The sequence below is a fragment of the Copadichromis virginalis genome, linkage group LG12 (genome assembly GCF_057382275.1).
Source record: "Copadichromis virginalis isolate Kocher_CV1m ecotype Utaka linkage group LG12, C_Virginalis_male_GT1.1, whole genome shotgun sequence".
Taxonomy (NCBI): Eukaryota; Metazoa; Chordata; class Actinopteri; order Cichliformes; family Cichlidae; genus Copadichromis; species Copadichromis virginalis.
The window spans coordinates 10,424,596-10,439,327 of record NC_140629.1 but is presented as its reverse complement, the minus strand read 5'-3'; the positions used below and the strand labels follow the sequence as shown (position 1 = coordinate 10,439,327).

The 14,732-nt window shown below is 40.4% G+C and overlaps 1 protein-coding gene across 2 annotated transcripts in view; it reads left to right on the top strand.

Moving 5' to 3' along the window:
* Window positions 1-2,823: 2,823 nt before the first annotated feature.
* LOC146696539 (dual specificity testis-specific protein kinase 1) overlaps window positions 2,824-14,732 on the top strand; it is a 28,431-nt gene continuing 16,522 nt past the window's right edge. The window contains exons 1-2 of one of the 2 annotated variants that reach the window (XM_085474657.1): window positions 2,896-2,960; window positions 4,202-4,268. In XM_085474657.1, the coding sequence (XP_085330783.1) occupies window positions 4,238-4,268 (31 nt within the window). In that variant the 5' untranslated portion in view covers window positions 2,896-2,960; window positions 4,202-4,237. Of the gene's footprint in view, window positions 2,961-4,201; window positions 4,269-14,732 lie in introns of both variants that reach the window. The other variant, XM_085474656.1, reaches the window with a different exon arrangement.

Genomic DNA, 14,732 nt, shown 5'->3' with positions numbered 1-14,732 from the left:
GTATTTTCTATGGTGCTTCAATGGGGAATAAAGCATAGGTAGCACTGAAAATCCAGCCTGGAGAGATTGAGAGCGCAGATGAAGATGGAAGTACCCAACAGTAGGAAAGCAGCAGGAAGAAGCTGAGAGTGAGAATGAGGAACTTGCTGGTGGTAAAAATAGAAGCACTGAAGCAGAATTAAAGCAGGATGTTTGATCGCTTCATTTATAGCTGGAATGTACTGCTGCTGGCAGACCTCTGTGAAAACAACCAGTGTGATGTGGAAAAAACTTCAAATGTTATGTATTGTAATGATTTTACAGATAATCCTAGAGGTGTCTGTAACTGTAATATTTCTAGCAACACTTTAACACATCAGAACGGGGCATCCTGTCCTGTCTGATTAGACGATAATGTCACTTTTTGATGTATATTTTATGCAGGTTTTGATTGGTTGTGATTCAAGGTGTGGCCTGTGAAATTTTTGAGATTTCCACTAATTAAAAATTGGGCATAAACACAGCTGCAGTTTAGACCCACTGAGGGCTCTGTACACTGCTCAAGGTGCAGACAAAATTTAACAGGTTCTCAACCACTCCACCAATTTTTATTCAAATCAGAAAGGTCGTTGTTGTAGCACGTACAGATGGACAAACAAATGGGAAATACAGCAACACCCCTGGTTAAAGTAAAGGAAAAAAAAATCTCATGTTAGATAAGTAAACAAGAGAAAAAAAATGCAATTAGCATTTGATGCTGTGTAATGACTGGAGTGCTGACTGATGATTGCAACAGCACCGGTGAGTGGGCTCAGAAATGGACAGCTGAGTCTCCATGATTCACCAGCATGGCTGATTGTCAGCAGATGGCAGCCTCACAGCAAACCTGCAACACCCACAGCAGCCTCGCAGCTGACAGTCTGCATGTATTTTTTTCCCTTCTGAGCTGGCAGTAAACCAAACGCATCGCTCACAGGGAGAAGACGGTGCCAGTGTTTCTTTCAAGAAGCTCGACACACCTCTTGTGAACACACAGATATTCGTCAGCTTCTGGGCGACACGCCTGTGTGCAAGCTGACCTTTAAACTTTAAGGTAGACACAGTTTTTCATAAAGACTACATCAGATAGTTTTCAACAAGCTTGAAAGTCAGTATTTGGTACGATCACCTTTATTCTTTATCACAGTCTGAACTCTCTTAGGCAAGCTCTCCTGTAATGTCTTTAAGTAGTCTTCAGGAATAGTTCTCCAGGCTTCTTGAAGGACAATCAGAGCTCTTCTTTGGATGTTTCTGCTTTTTGTTGCGTTCACACAGCTTCAATAATGTCTGAGCTCCGGGAAGGCCAACCCATGACTGATAGTGTTCCACTATGTATTTTCCTATCTAGTTATTGGAAATCAGATGTTTTCCAGATGATATCACATAGTAGATCAAAAGATTGTTTTCTTCATCCCTAATTCAATCAAATTGAACAAGATCTCCAACACCACAGACTGAAATGCAGCCCCAAAATCTGACAGAGCAGCCACTGCGTTGTACAGATGGCTGTAAACACTTTATCCTGAGCTTACATATCCATAACAGTTTGAAAAAAAATCACATTTGGATTCATCACTCCATGAAAACATATGGCTTCTTGACAGTCACCTTTCCACTGACACCATTACTGATGAGGCTTGGTGAACACTAGACGAATCAGCTGAAGGTCCAAATGCATCCCTCGGTCCGGTGTCAGGTTTTTGCTTTTGCTCTTTTGTAAGCACAGGCCTTTAGATACTGTTCTTCTGCTGTAGGTGTTTTTTTAGGCTTGCCACTTCTTCTTTTGTCCTCCAGTTGACTTTGACTGTGCACCACGATGACATATGCCAGGCTTTCAGTTAATAGCTCTTTTGGAATTACCCTTTTTTTTGGAAATACTATTTTATGTCTGTCAGACTGCGTGGCATTTATTTTAAATAAACAAATTGGAAAAAAATATCAAACTATCTAGATGTACATGCTGTTAAAAGTGGAACTTTTTACGGTGTAAATATAACATATTCACTGCGTTGCTTTGCTGTGGTGGGGACCTGGTCTTGCGTTTTGAAGCTGGCATTATGTAATTTGAAATGTAAATCAGACTAAAGGGACTAACAGGACTACCCTGTAGGGATTCCATTTTGAGATAATATGTCAATAAATAATTTTCTGGTGCTATCAAGTATGTTAATCCACAAATTATGTTGCTAATTAACTTGATTGATAGTGACAGAAAAGGGTTAGCCTAAATGATCCTGTATTGTTGTGTTACCCTTGTCATATACAGACCCCCGCGCCCCTACGTCCATTTTTCGTTTATTTGTGCGCGGTCTGCTCCAATCTATTCATTTCCCACACTGACTGAGTGGGAGTTTATGCTCTGAGCCAGTGCTCAGCATTGTTCAAAACACTCCCACCTCTGTGCTGTATCTAGATACTTCTCATCAGTACGAACAGCTGTGACAGCACTGTATCCTTTATAGTCAGTATTGTTGTGAAGACTCAGCACAGGCTTGCAGGGCCCTTGAAGTACAATAGTTGCCCTCTAACAATACATTTAAATCCAGTGTGTCATAAAGCCTGTAAAAAACAAAAATCGCCACTGTATGTGAAAATGTTCATCATTTCCTCAGTATCCTCCCGACATCAACACAGACTCTTTGAGGCTGTCTCCCTGCCTGCCCGCGCTGGCCGGCCTCCTCTCCTCGTGGGTGGAGTTTCATCCACCGACGTGCTGGTGAAGCTGGTTCCTAAGACAACACATGAAACATGCATTTGCATTAGCGAGGCTCGTTTCAACACCGACGCCGTGAGCTGACTTTACCACCCGCTCTCTGTGAAGAAAGCTACCAAAACAACCGCGACTTCCTGCACACACAGCGAAGTAGAGCGGATATATGATGCCAAGTATTTCAGCGACACTTTAAAGCAGATCTGCACATCGACGCTGGGACTCAGTCTATGTAAGTGCTGGACGATTTAACAGAAAGTGGGTTATGTTAAACGGTTAAAACTAAAGTCTGTCTGCCACTAGGCGCGAAATGCTCAGCACCATCCGAACTTAATATTGACTACAATGGAAAACACCAAACTGTGATAGTGCCCACTGGTTTCACCCAGGGGTAGTCATTCATAGTGCGGTCCCCAGAAACTTTGAAGAGGGGCCATTTTTTTTTTTTTAACTTAAAGTCAGATAGAAGAGAGAAAAAGGAAACGTGCTTTGTGGTTAGGTGTGCACATCCTTAAAGCTGTCTTAACAGATATTTACAGTTTAGCAACAGGACTAATTATAATGTGTGATATCAAATTTGTTTAGCATGATCCATTTAAAAGTGTCACCTCAGCTTTCTAAGCTGAGAAATGAAACCAGTGACAAAGTTCCAAAAAGCTGCAGTTCCTCTAATGTCCACTTGACTTTGACTCTAAAAATGAGTCAATCCCCATAGAATCTTATTTCAAAGTGGCCACTTTAAACAGGATTCAAACACATGCGTGTAACATGGTACAAAAAATGTTGGCCTTTATGGATAGTTTTCATTTTTATGGCAACTCTTTAACGAGTGAATTCTGCTAAGTGAAGCTGCTAAAGTGGATGTCTCTGCTGTGTTTGAGCTGTTGTTCTCTGACAAATGATACGGCCTAGTGTGAGGTACTGACCATTCAACTGCACTTGTACAGTTTATGGATGCTGCTTGTTACTCAAGCTTGCTAGCGTTAGCTGCTAATTTTTACACTGGTCAAAATATTGATATTCCAATTAAAGTACAGAATTCAAAATCAAGATTAATGTTTTTGCTTTTTAAGGTTTATAACTCTCCTGGAAAGAAAAAAAAAATCACTCACTCAAATCACTTATCACTCTCCTGATAAGGAAGGATCACAGGTCACATGGGTTGTGAACCACTGTGACAGTGGTGTTAATTCAGCATCATGAATAATAATAATCATAAACAGGAAGGTTTGTATGTCTTTTTGTGCAAAGGCACTGATTTTGTTTCTTTAGCAGTTTTTAACCATAATGCATGAAGTAACAGCTGTCTCGTAGTTCAGTGTCCTGTCTGTCAATCAGTGTTTGTGTTATTGTTCAGTGTTGCTTGCTTGCTTGCTTGTTTTTCTCTTGTCTTGTCTTTGTAAAAAGCTGTGTGTGTGCATGTGTGTGTGTGTGTGTGTGTGTGTGTGCTTTTTGACTGTGGTTCCTCCTCAGTTTCTGCAGAAGCTTCTGGATTTGTTCCACTACAAGATGCACATGAATAGCTTATTAAATCAGTGGAGTAAGTATTAAGATTTTTAATGAATTTTCATTCCATTTTCATGTAGTTTGCCAATGGATTGTAAATGCAACGACTCCAAAGCAATCTGACAGTGAACTGAGAAATCACAACTTTATCGCTCGTCTCGAGCTGTGATGTGTTTCGGTGCTGCACTGCTTACTGTAATGTCAGTGTGTCACCTCCACAGCAGCGGCTGTATGTGTTAAATAAGTGTGTATTTGATGGACTCTTGCTTTAAGCAGGTGAATCTGCTGTAGGGTATTTGTGTCTAGCTCTGCAATGTTCTGAAATAGAAAGACTTTGCTCAGCAGCAGCCTGTCTAAATGTGTCCAGAGATGGTGCGTTACAGAGGTGTCCCGTTACCTGGGCTCCATGTTCAACACATCCTGTGTAGGCTTGAAGTTACCAGCTACAAATGTCTGCATTTGACTTGGTGACTTGCTAAAATAACATGTCAGTTTTTATAAAATGATCACAATAATCTGCATTGGAGCAGGTTAGAAGTTACAGTGATGATCCATCTGTGTTAAAAAGAGCCAACTTTGTGACACTGAAAACCTGTTAATGAATTGCTAACCCACGATGCGATGAACTTGTGGTTTGTTCTTACCTTTTGAAATGGCTGCTTTAAGAACAGGAACCAGGTTTGTGAACACTCGCAGTCGACTTGCATTGCATGCATTAAGACGGCTTTGTCAGTCTGCTATCAGGCTGCTGTCAATGTGCACTCAGTTTGCGATTAACTTGGGTCAAGCTGTCAAATAACTGCAACTGCATAGTACTGTTTTTAGTAATATGGCGAGTAGCATCGATATGAAAATTATGAATCGCTTGAACAGAAATGAACTACAAATACTTAACCTTACTTTCCTCCACAAATTGTAATTTAGTTGCTGCGAAATGGCATGGGTAGAACTTGACAGGTGAACTAACTTTTATTTAAGGACCTACCCACTTGACATCTTTGAAGTTATATAGGCTTTGAGGCGAGTGACTGAACTCACTACCAATTTGAGCAAATATACTGCTTTCCCACATTAGCTGTGATAGCTGGAATAACTAGCTTCTGTTGGCTAGTTTCACTTGTGATCTTTTTGCTCTTTAATCATATTTAATGTAGTAGAGGTGAGTCTGAATTATCAACACTGTATTCCCTGTCAGTGTTGGTCAAGTTAGTTGAAAATAGCAATAGTAATTGCTAATTTTCAAAAGTAATTAGTTACTTATTACTTAGTTACTTTTTAAAAACACGATATACAACCTAAATAGGTAATAAAGCAATAGACCTGTCAGCCCAATTCTATTTTTTTTCCTGCATAATCCATCATATAAAATTGAATCAAATGAAAAAGTCTCTTTTTAAAATGTGTTTTATTGGCTTTAATCTTTTAATTTTATGCACATTAAATCACGCAAAAATTAAATTATATGCAGAAAATAGGTTTAACATTTAAACCTATTTTCTGCATATTCCAGCATATAAAATAAAATATTCTTTCTGTGTTTACACTCACTCTTTCAAATTGATGCAAGTAAAACAGAACAAAAATAAATAAAATGAAAAGATTCAGCAACACTAAGTCCTGCTGCTCTTAAATCTGTTGTCAGCTGTTTAGCAGGAGTGGGGCTGGTGGAGGTTTGCCCGGTGTCGCAGTCATGTCAGCGGGGGGATCCAAGGGTTTCTCTGTGAATGTCACATTCCCATGACAGTGTGCTAGGTGCTTGCTCAGATTTGAAGTTTCATTTTTCGCTGTAGAAAATTTTCTTTCCATGCAGAGTGTACAGCGGTGTATACTTTTTTACTCAGAGTAATGTCAGTACTTCCAAGCTTTAAATGCTGCATGGTCGTACTCTGTTGATCTACACACACTGCCACAGAGGTTGCACGCACTTACGCCATTGTCATGAGACACTCTCACAAACAAAATCACAGTTTAGTAACGCAATAATGCAGCGTGATTACGAGAAAGTAACAAGAATCGAATTACTTTTTTCGCAATATTAATCCCTTACCTAACTCGTTACTTGAAAAAAAAGTAATTGGATTACAGTAACACATTACTTAACACGTTACTACCCATCGCTGTTCCCGATTCTGTATCCTCTATGGTACTTAAGCTCATAAGTAGACCAAGCTAGTTGGCTTGATAGATAGTTAAAAAAATGTTCTATTAGTGTAAATAAATTGATTTGGAATAGGTTTGGCTTTGATGTTGCTCTAGCTTACAGGTGCTAATTGGCGAGCAAACTTTTAGAGTTTTAACATTATTTCTTGAAAGGTGTTGCAGCAGAAACAACATCAGTGGTGTGAAATATAAAAAGAACTTTGCAATAATATTGCTATTATAACATGAACGTAGTAAAATACAATTTTATTTATAGATTTTTTCTGTTTCTTCATTTATTTATTTAGCTTTGAACTCTTTGGGTCACATAGATAATTGCACTGAGTTGTTTTCCCATTAACATTGTTGTCCCTGAACTCCTGGGTTTGTCTCTATTACGTATTACAAAAGATATGAGATTGTGCTAATCGCTGGCCAAAACAAACACCTACATCTGAGAGTTACCATTTGACATTTTAGACAAAGAACCATATGTAAATATAATAAAATATTTTACTGCTTGCTCACACAGAATTTATATCTGGAGTTTTTCTGATGACGTCAGGCTTATCGTCTTTTCAATGGTCTGTAGGGGCAGTGAGTTAAATAAATTTGTATTTAGATTATTATCTCTGTTAGCCGCTGGCGTTGTATTCGGTGTGCTGTTTCAAGGTCAGAATTTTACCGCCTTTTTGTTTACCTTGACAGTTCTGCTACATGGCTGGGAATCTTGGCTGCTTAGCTGCAGGGCTCATGTTTGCACTGATTGTGTAGGATGGATCATCCATTTAAAAAGCAGTTCTTAAGTAATCAGTGGTGTTTGCCTCAATCTATCACTGAGGGAAGGATTTCTTTATAAGCAGACTTGCTGTGGTGGAGAGGATTCTATGATATACACACGTGTTTTGTTTTATTTTTATATAAAATCATACTGATGAGTGCATCTCGACTAAACGAAGTGCTCACCTTGCAGGTGGCAAATGCTGAGAATGTCATCTCTAAAATCTCATGTTGTTTTCCTCATATCGCCTCTCTGTGGTGTAAAATATCACAGAAAGTAACATCAGTACTTTTTAATGTGCTAACATTTCGAAAGGGTCTTTCTAAACCCAAACCATAATTTTTTACTTATACCAACTAACTAGTTTTGATGCATCAGCCAACATCAAGTAGTTTTTATGCCTTAGCCAAAGAGCTGAGTTAGGTGGCGAGTTTGTTTATCCCCTTGTCTCTCTTATAGAAAGTTTAATGCACATTATCCACGTTGTGAAGCTTGAATGTGAGCATGTTTACTGTAGCCATCTTTGATTTTGAAACATCAAAAATTTACAAAGTGATTGCCACACTTGATCCAGTCAGACAACTCGTCTTCGTTGGTCTCTTGGGGGTGGAAATGCACTTTTTTCCTATATAGCCTGAAGTTGACAAACATTGATGTTTGGCTCAAACACTGGATGAGTTCAGTGTTGCTGCAGCGATGGTGGGAGGCAGTAGAAGGGGACAGAGATACATTGTGCTCTTTCCACATTTTGTATGACCTCCAGCGCTGTTTTCAGCCCACTCAGCCATCTTGTACAAGTGGTGTCTTGTTCTCAAATGGCATTTTTCTTTTTCAGAAGAAAATATAGAGTGAGGCATCTCTCTGCCCAGTGTTTCCATAAGCGGTTGGGTGTCACTCTGTTGTGGAATAGAATCTTCACTGTTTGTTTGCATGCCATGCATAACCACAGAGAGAAAGAGACACACTCGCTAATATGGTGAGACTCCCAGATGGCCTGATTGCATTTGGAAAAACCAAAGAATTTTGGTTGATCAATGAACATTAATTGACATTTTATAGACCATGCGCGTAGACACATGCAATCCTTTTACGCCACTGTCTGCATGGGTACCATATGGGTCACATGTGCTGGCGAAAGTTCTCAGTGGATCTATGGTTACAATCAACTTATGACAGTGCAACAGCTTGAGGTGGTTTTTAACAAATGCCATTTTAAGTGTTTATTTTATTTGCTTTTCAGTTAATTAGTTTACTGTTGCTTAATTGGGGGTTTGGTTGCTACATGTTACCATGTCTTAAATTAAATCTTATATTAATATAAAATATACCCTTCTCTTTTAGCTCAATAAATCAAAATGCATGCTGTGTGTAAGCATTGTGTAAAATATCTTGTCTCTACTGTGAGCTTCACCTGCCATTCCTGTACACAGCAGAGCTTTTCACAAATACCAAGAGGGGAGAAAAGTTTAGGAGACGATGTAAGTGCGTGTCTCTGCAAATGCACAGTCACATTATGCTTCGATTTAGGGAAAGAAACAAAAGAAAAGAATCAGTCGGGCAATCGGAGATCAGTGTCTGAGTGCTGATCAGTGTCGCTGTTCCACACACATTAATTTCAAAGTAGCACAGAATTCTCAGTACAAACCTGTGTACTTTCACTTATGCACAACGGTGTTGCAAGGTGTGACATAAAACCGCAACGAGGCAGATTCAGTTGATTTTGAATCTTGTAATAATAATTTCATGCATCAACGGGGAAATGAAATTTTCAAAACATTGCCTTGCCTGGCCAGCTGTTGCCACTGGCGATCACTGATATTATTCGTTGGCACAACCCGAGTATGCTAGCTCGTCCTTGAGGCAGTGACGCAGCTACTAAAACAACAGATACTACAAGAGATGCCAAATAAACTTATTTAAACATTTATATATACTCTTCAGTGTTTTACTGTTTAATCTCACAACAAAATGAATCTTGTTCTCCAGCGATGATTTAACCTGGCTAGACCAAATTGCCTACATAACTGTTTGTCTGTGTCTGGCCCCTCCCCCTGTATCATCTCATCATTTTTGTGTAGTCATTACCAAGAGATTACGCTTAAATGTGCGCAACTATGGAATTTTCTTCCATGGGGATGTGGTTGGAGCCACAACCACATTACCACTTCAACATGGTATTAAGAACTATACCGCAGGGCAGAGCACATTACAGAATTACCACCATTACAACTTTGTTGTATCTGAGAATCTTTCCATCCTCTTAATTATATTGTAACGAAAGCATTGGGAAACTGAAACAGTACAAACTTGAGATTGTTTTTTTTGTTGACACTTGACACTTAATGTTCCAGATGCTCCAGTAAAAACAAAACCAGACGCTGCGAAAGTGTGGGGTGGTGTAGCAGAAATAGATTCAAGGTAAAAAAGAAACAAAAGCCTGTAACTTGATCTTTAGCACAGTAAACGCACACAGAGAGGTCAGTGAAGAAAGATGTGGAAAAGAAGTGGAAAGGAAAAACCTCCTTGCTGTCTTGAGAGCTTGAAAAGAAGGCAACTGTGCTTCTTTAGGTCTGTTTTTTGAAACACCTTGGTCAAAAGCAAAATCCAAGAAAATGACACCCCCACTGAAAAGTTCACCAGGGAACATACCAATGAAGGAGGATGGAAACCTCAATGCTGAATGTTATCGGAACCCCCTCCCCCCCCCCCCCCCCCCCCCCCACACACACACACACACACACACACAGATCATTACCTGCTGTTTGACTCCAACTGGCCACTAGAACATCCATCCATCCATCCATCCATCCATCCATTTGCTTCCGCTTATCCTTTTCAGGGTCGCGGGGGGCGCTGGAGCCTATCCCAGCTGTCATAGGGCGAGGGGCGGGGTACACCCTGGACAGGTCGCAAGTCTGTCGCAGGGCCAACACACAGGGACAGACAACCGTTTGCACTCACATTCACTCCCGCATTCACACCTATGGGCAATTTGGATTACTCAATTAACCTGTCCCCACAAACTGCATTTCTTCTTTCCTCTAAAGAAAAAAAAGAAAAGGATTGCACACATATAAAGAAAACTCTTAAAACAGGCATTTATCCAAACCTCAATGCACAGCAAAGAATACCAGACATGAAAGACAAAACACCCAATGCAAGCTTAAAAAGTTTGTGCAGTGCAGTGCAGTGAGGAATACTTGGACCTCTGCACTCAAAGGAGAAACGGCACACATTCACATTCAAGGATGCCCTTCTTTGAGGGAAGAGTAAAGGAGGTCAACTGCATACACTGTGAATCACCACTTAAAGTGAATCCCAGGAGTCCAGGTGGTTTAACCCCCACTCGCACCTTGCCTAAGGTGCTGTCAATAGCTAACATTATGGTGGGCTGGGGCAATGTGTCACAGCGGTTTCACCTGTCGGCCCCGGTGACGGGAATGACCCACATGTTTTTTCCACACCTTAACTCATGTGATGACTCATATAATCGTTAGTGGGTTAGTGACCCTCAGGGCTACCACCTATGGGACAGCCTCATTAGGGATTTATTACCTTTGGCTTTCCAACAGTTGTTTTAGAATTAATGAAGCGTCTTGGAAAGCGTGAAGCGAAATGTCTTAATAAACCCTGAGGAAGTTCAGTTGCCTACTTTTTTACTCAGTGATAGGGATGAATTGTTAGTAGATCTTGGTTAAAAAGGTTTTGCAGAGATCTTCACTCACACTCAGTGTTGAGTTTTGTGTAAATATTTTCTGCAAATGTGTAAATATGAGAGCTTGATGCTGAACTATACTTATTTTATTTTTAATTATGTAGAGTTTGGACTGCAAGGCTTTCTTTGCACAAAAAAAAACAAAACAAAAAAAATTGTTGTTACCAATGACACCCAGACTTCCTGACTGAACAACAGTGTTGCTCATGTCCTGCACATGTTGGACTATTGTATGCATAGAGAAATTGTTCACATGTGACTACAAGTATCAAAGTTGCCCACTTTTGTTAATGGCTGCAATTCTGGAAGTGAATTTCCAGTTCATTTTCTCTCTCTTTTTTTTTTTTTTTTTTTGTAATTTTTCATTCATATATTTATGCATAGAGACATACGTAGCCATTTAGTTGTTGTTTTGTTTTGCTTTTTTCCTCTGTCCCATCTGGCAGTGTAGCAATCAGAATTGTTGTCTGAAGGTGAAAAAATGCCAACAGATTTGCTTTCGCAAGTAGAGCATTATGGCATTTGCTATAACTGTCTACTTGATAGTGATATTTTATTAGGATTTTTTTATGTTGGGTTATTAGAACCACAATGTACAAGACCGGCGGACGGAAAAGAGAAAAAAATGTATGTGAAGTTGGGGAGAAAGTTAACAGAAGGAGAGAACAATAAAGGAGAAGAGAGATGGAGAGAGAGAAAAAACACTGGGAGTCTGCTTCAACACCTGTTTAGAGAAAAAAACAGAAAACAGCAGAGAAACCACAGCAACAGCCAACATATGCAAAAATAACAGAGACAATGTTAGTGAACAGCACACAGTACTAATAATACAAGATATTTTTAGAGGCAGTAGCAGCCCAAGATACTGTGTCTGTGCATACCTGTTTGTACACCTGTGTGTGTGAGCGCTAATAGTGGGTGCGGGGAGCCACAGGCCCTCCTGTCAGCACCTAAAGCCGGCATGGATGAGACCTGGGCCCCAGACATCCAGAGGCCCCCCCATGATGACCACTGCAGGGACAGTCACGGCGCCCACTCAGAGAAGAGCAGAGGAGAGCTTTGGGGGAGGGGTCATGCAGCAGCAGCTGTCACAGTGCAGAATTGGATGGCGTACACACATTTACACTCCCCCATACACACTGTGTACTCCCAGATCCAGGCACCAATACCCCCAGAGGGGCAATCAGCCCCCAGAACCCAGGAGATAGTCCCCTTCACTTTGAGGTGGAGACAAGCAGACCTCCCTGGTCCTTGCAGCAGAAGATAAATGGTAAATGGCCTGTATTTGTATAGCGCTTTACTAGTCCCTAAGGACCCCAAAGCGCTTTACACATCCAGTCATCCACCCATTCACACACACATTTACACACTGGTGATGGCAAGCTACGTTGTAGCCACAGCCGCCCTGGGGCGCACTGACAGAGGCAAGGCTGCTGGACACTGGCGCCACCAGGCCCTCTGACCACCACCAGTAGGCAAGGGGTGAACTGTCTTGCCCAAGGACACAATGACCGAGACTGTCCAAGCCGGGGCTCGAACCGGAAACCTTCCGATTACAAGGCAAACTCCCAACTCTTGAGCCACGATCGCCCCAGCAGTCCACCAGCCTGACCTGACAGCCAGCTCCTCCTCCCGGCCTCCATCCGCGGACGGCAAACACAGAATGGTGGTGTGAAGACGCCACTCCATCCACTCACATGTGTTGTTGATGCGTGCTGTTTTAAAGTGTATTTAAAACCTGCAAAAAGATGGTAAAAACCTCCCTGCCAGCTAAAGAGGTCCTTAGTTTCACCAATGTACCAAAGGCCACCGGGCCAGGGCCGGGCCCCAGTGCTTATTTGTGCTTCTGAATGGTTTCAGAGTTTTATGAGTTGTGATTTAAAGAAAACGTTGAATGTTAAAATAAATATCGTATTTTTTAGCCGTTAACCGTTTTAAGCCCATCGGAGCATGTGCTTTCCGATTTGCGTAACAATTTTTAAATCCCGGTAGAATTGCAACCAAATAAGCTAGCACAATCATTTTTTGGAGGAGTTGGAGGAAATTGGAGGATTTGTACTTACATTGTCCCAGGTCAGTTTCCTTCCACTAATGCCTTTGCAAATTTTTTTTAAAAAAAGTTGTTTTTGACAACAGCAAAAAGATTGTTTCCAGAAACGCGCTTTGCCAATCTGATCAGCTGTTCATACCACTTTCTACATTGAAATAAACATCAGTGCGAACAATCACTTGTGTATCACATTCTTGCAAAAGCCAGAAGTGATGTCATTTTTTTGTGGGAAAATGTTATAAATTGTGCACAATAATATTTATTAAAATTTTTCCTGCTGTTCATAAAAATTTGTGCATCTCAAAAATGAAACTATAAAGACACTCAAAATATATTTCCTGTGTTTGGAAACTATTTTGTGCAACTTTTTTACATTTACAATTCTGAGGGATATATCTCTGAAATTTCTGTAACTAGAAAAATGTATAAAACACAAAACAATTTTCAATTTTTTTGTAGTTTAGTGCACATTTTTACGATTTATGTAGTCACTATGGATTTAATGCATACATATTATTGAAATTTGGGATGTAATGGTTGTATTTATGTATAGCAACTTGAAATGCTCCAAAAAATGGCACTGCAGCATGTAAAAATACAAAGATAAGCTCTGGTGGGCTTTCTGTCTTGCAGTATTAATGGTAATGCTGAATCACTACATTGTCAACCACCAAGTGTGGTTGACAACAATGGGGTGCCACAGCTATGCATAGTCTTGCTCTGGGCCTCCCTTATTGATCTGATATCAGCAAGTCTGATGCATCAGTGATCCTCTAGCCTGCCATCTCTGGTTTTGCAAACTTGCAGATGAAGGCAGAGCTCTGAGGCTTCTGTGGCTCCAAGACAAACGTCACCTCGCTTTGGAAAATCCATGAAGCAATTAACAGCTACTGTGGCTTGGCTCAGGCTAGTTGAAGTGCTCAGCTTTAATGCACCAGGCTGCTGCCAAAAATGTCATGACTAGAGGGCTGTTACGTGCAGATTAACACTCTGCTGTGGTGCAGTTACCCACATAATCTCCATGCTTTATGCCTGAAGTCAGTGTGGCTCTGAGGATCATGTTATCCAGTCATATTCTGGCTACAATATCAGTTCTTCACAGAACTGGCAGACTGGGTTTTTTTCCTAGGGAAGTGTGATGATTTTTGACAAAAACCACAGAGATTTTCACCCTTTTCTCAGTAATAAACAGAGCTGAAATTTCTTCACTCCTCTTTCTGTGATTTTAGTGCAGTCCAAAGCTGAATCTTTGTATTTGAAAGATCTTTCTTTCTACAGAATTTTGTCAGCTTAGCATTAGATTCAGCTAATGCTAAGCATTCTAAATACCTCCACAACTCAGAATTGTGGAGGTATTTAGAAAAATTTTGAATTTGTAAATGAACAGAAATATATAACCAGATGTACAACTGCCTGTGGCAAATGTAAATAAAGCTAACCTAGTCTCTTTGCAGACTCTGCAGAAATGACCTCTTATATTGCTCTTTGCATAATTGTCAGCTTGCTTACATTACTGACAGCTTCTCCATGCATAATTTCTTCAGTTGCACAATGTTTCTGAGTTTCATGTGTGTATTGCTCATGTAGCTTTTCAGATTCATATGTGGGATTTTTGCTAGGTTATTCCATAACCCATCATTTTGTCTGGTTGGGCTCTTCCTTATTAATTTGCTACTTAGGGTCATTATTCTGTTGAAACATCCTCAGTCCTGGACACATTGGCAGTCACTGGAAATCTTCAGCAAATGATGGTGATTACAGCAGAATTATTCATTTCAAATTTTATGGAGATGTTTTCAATCCTCAGAGGTCT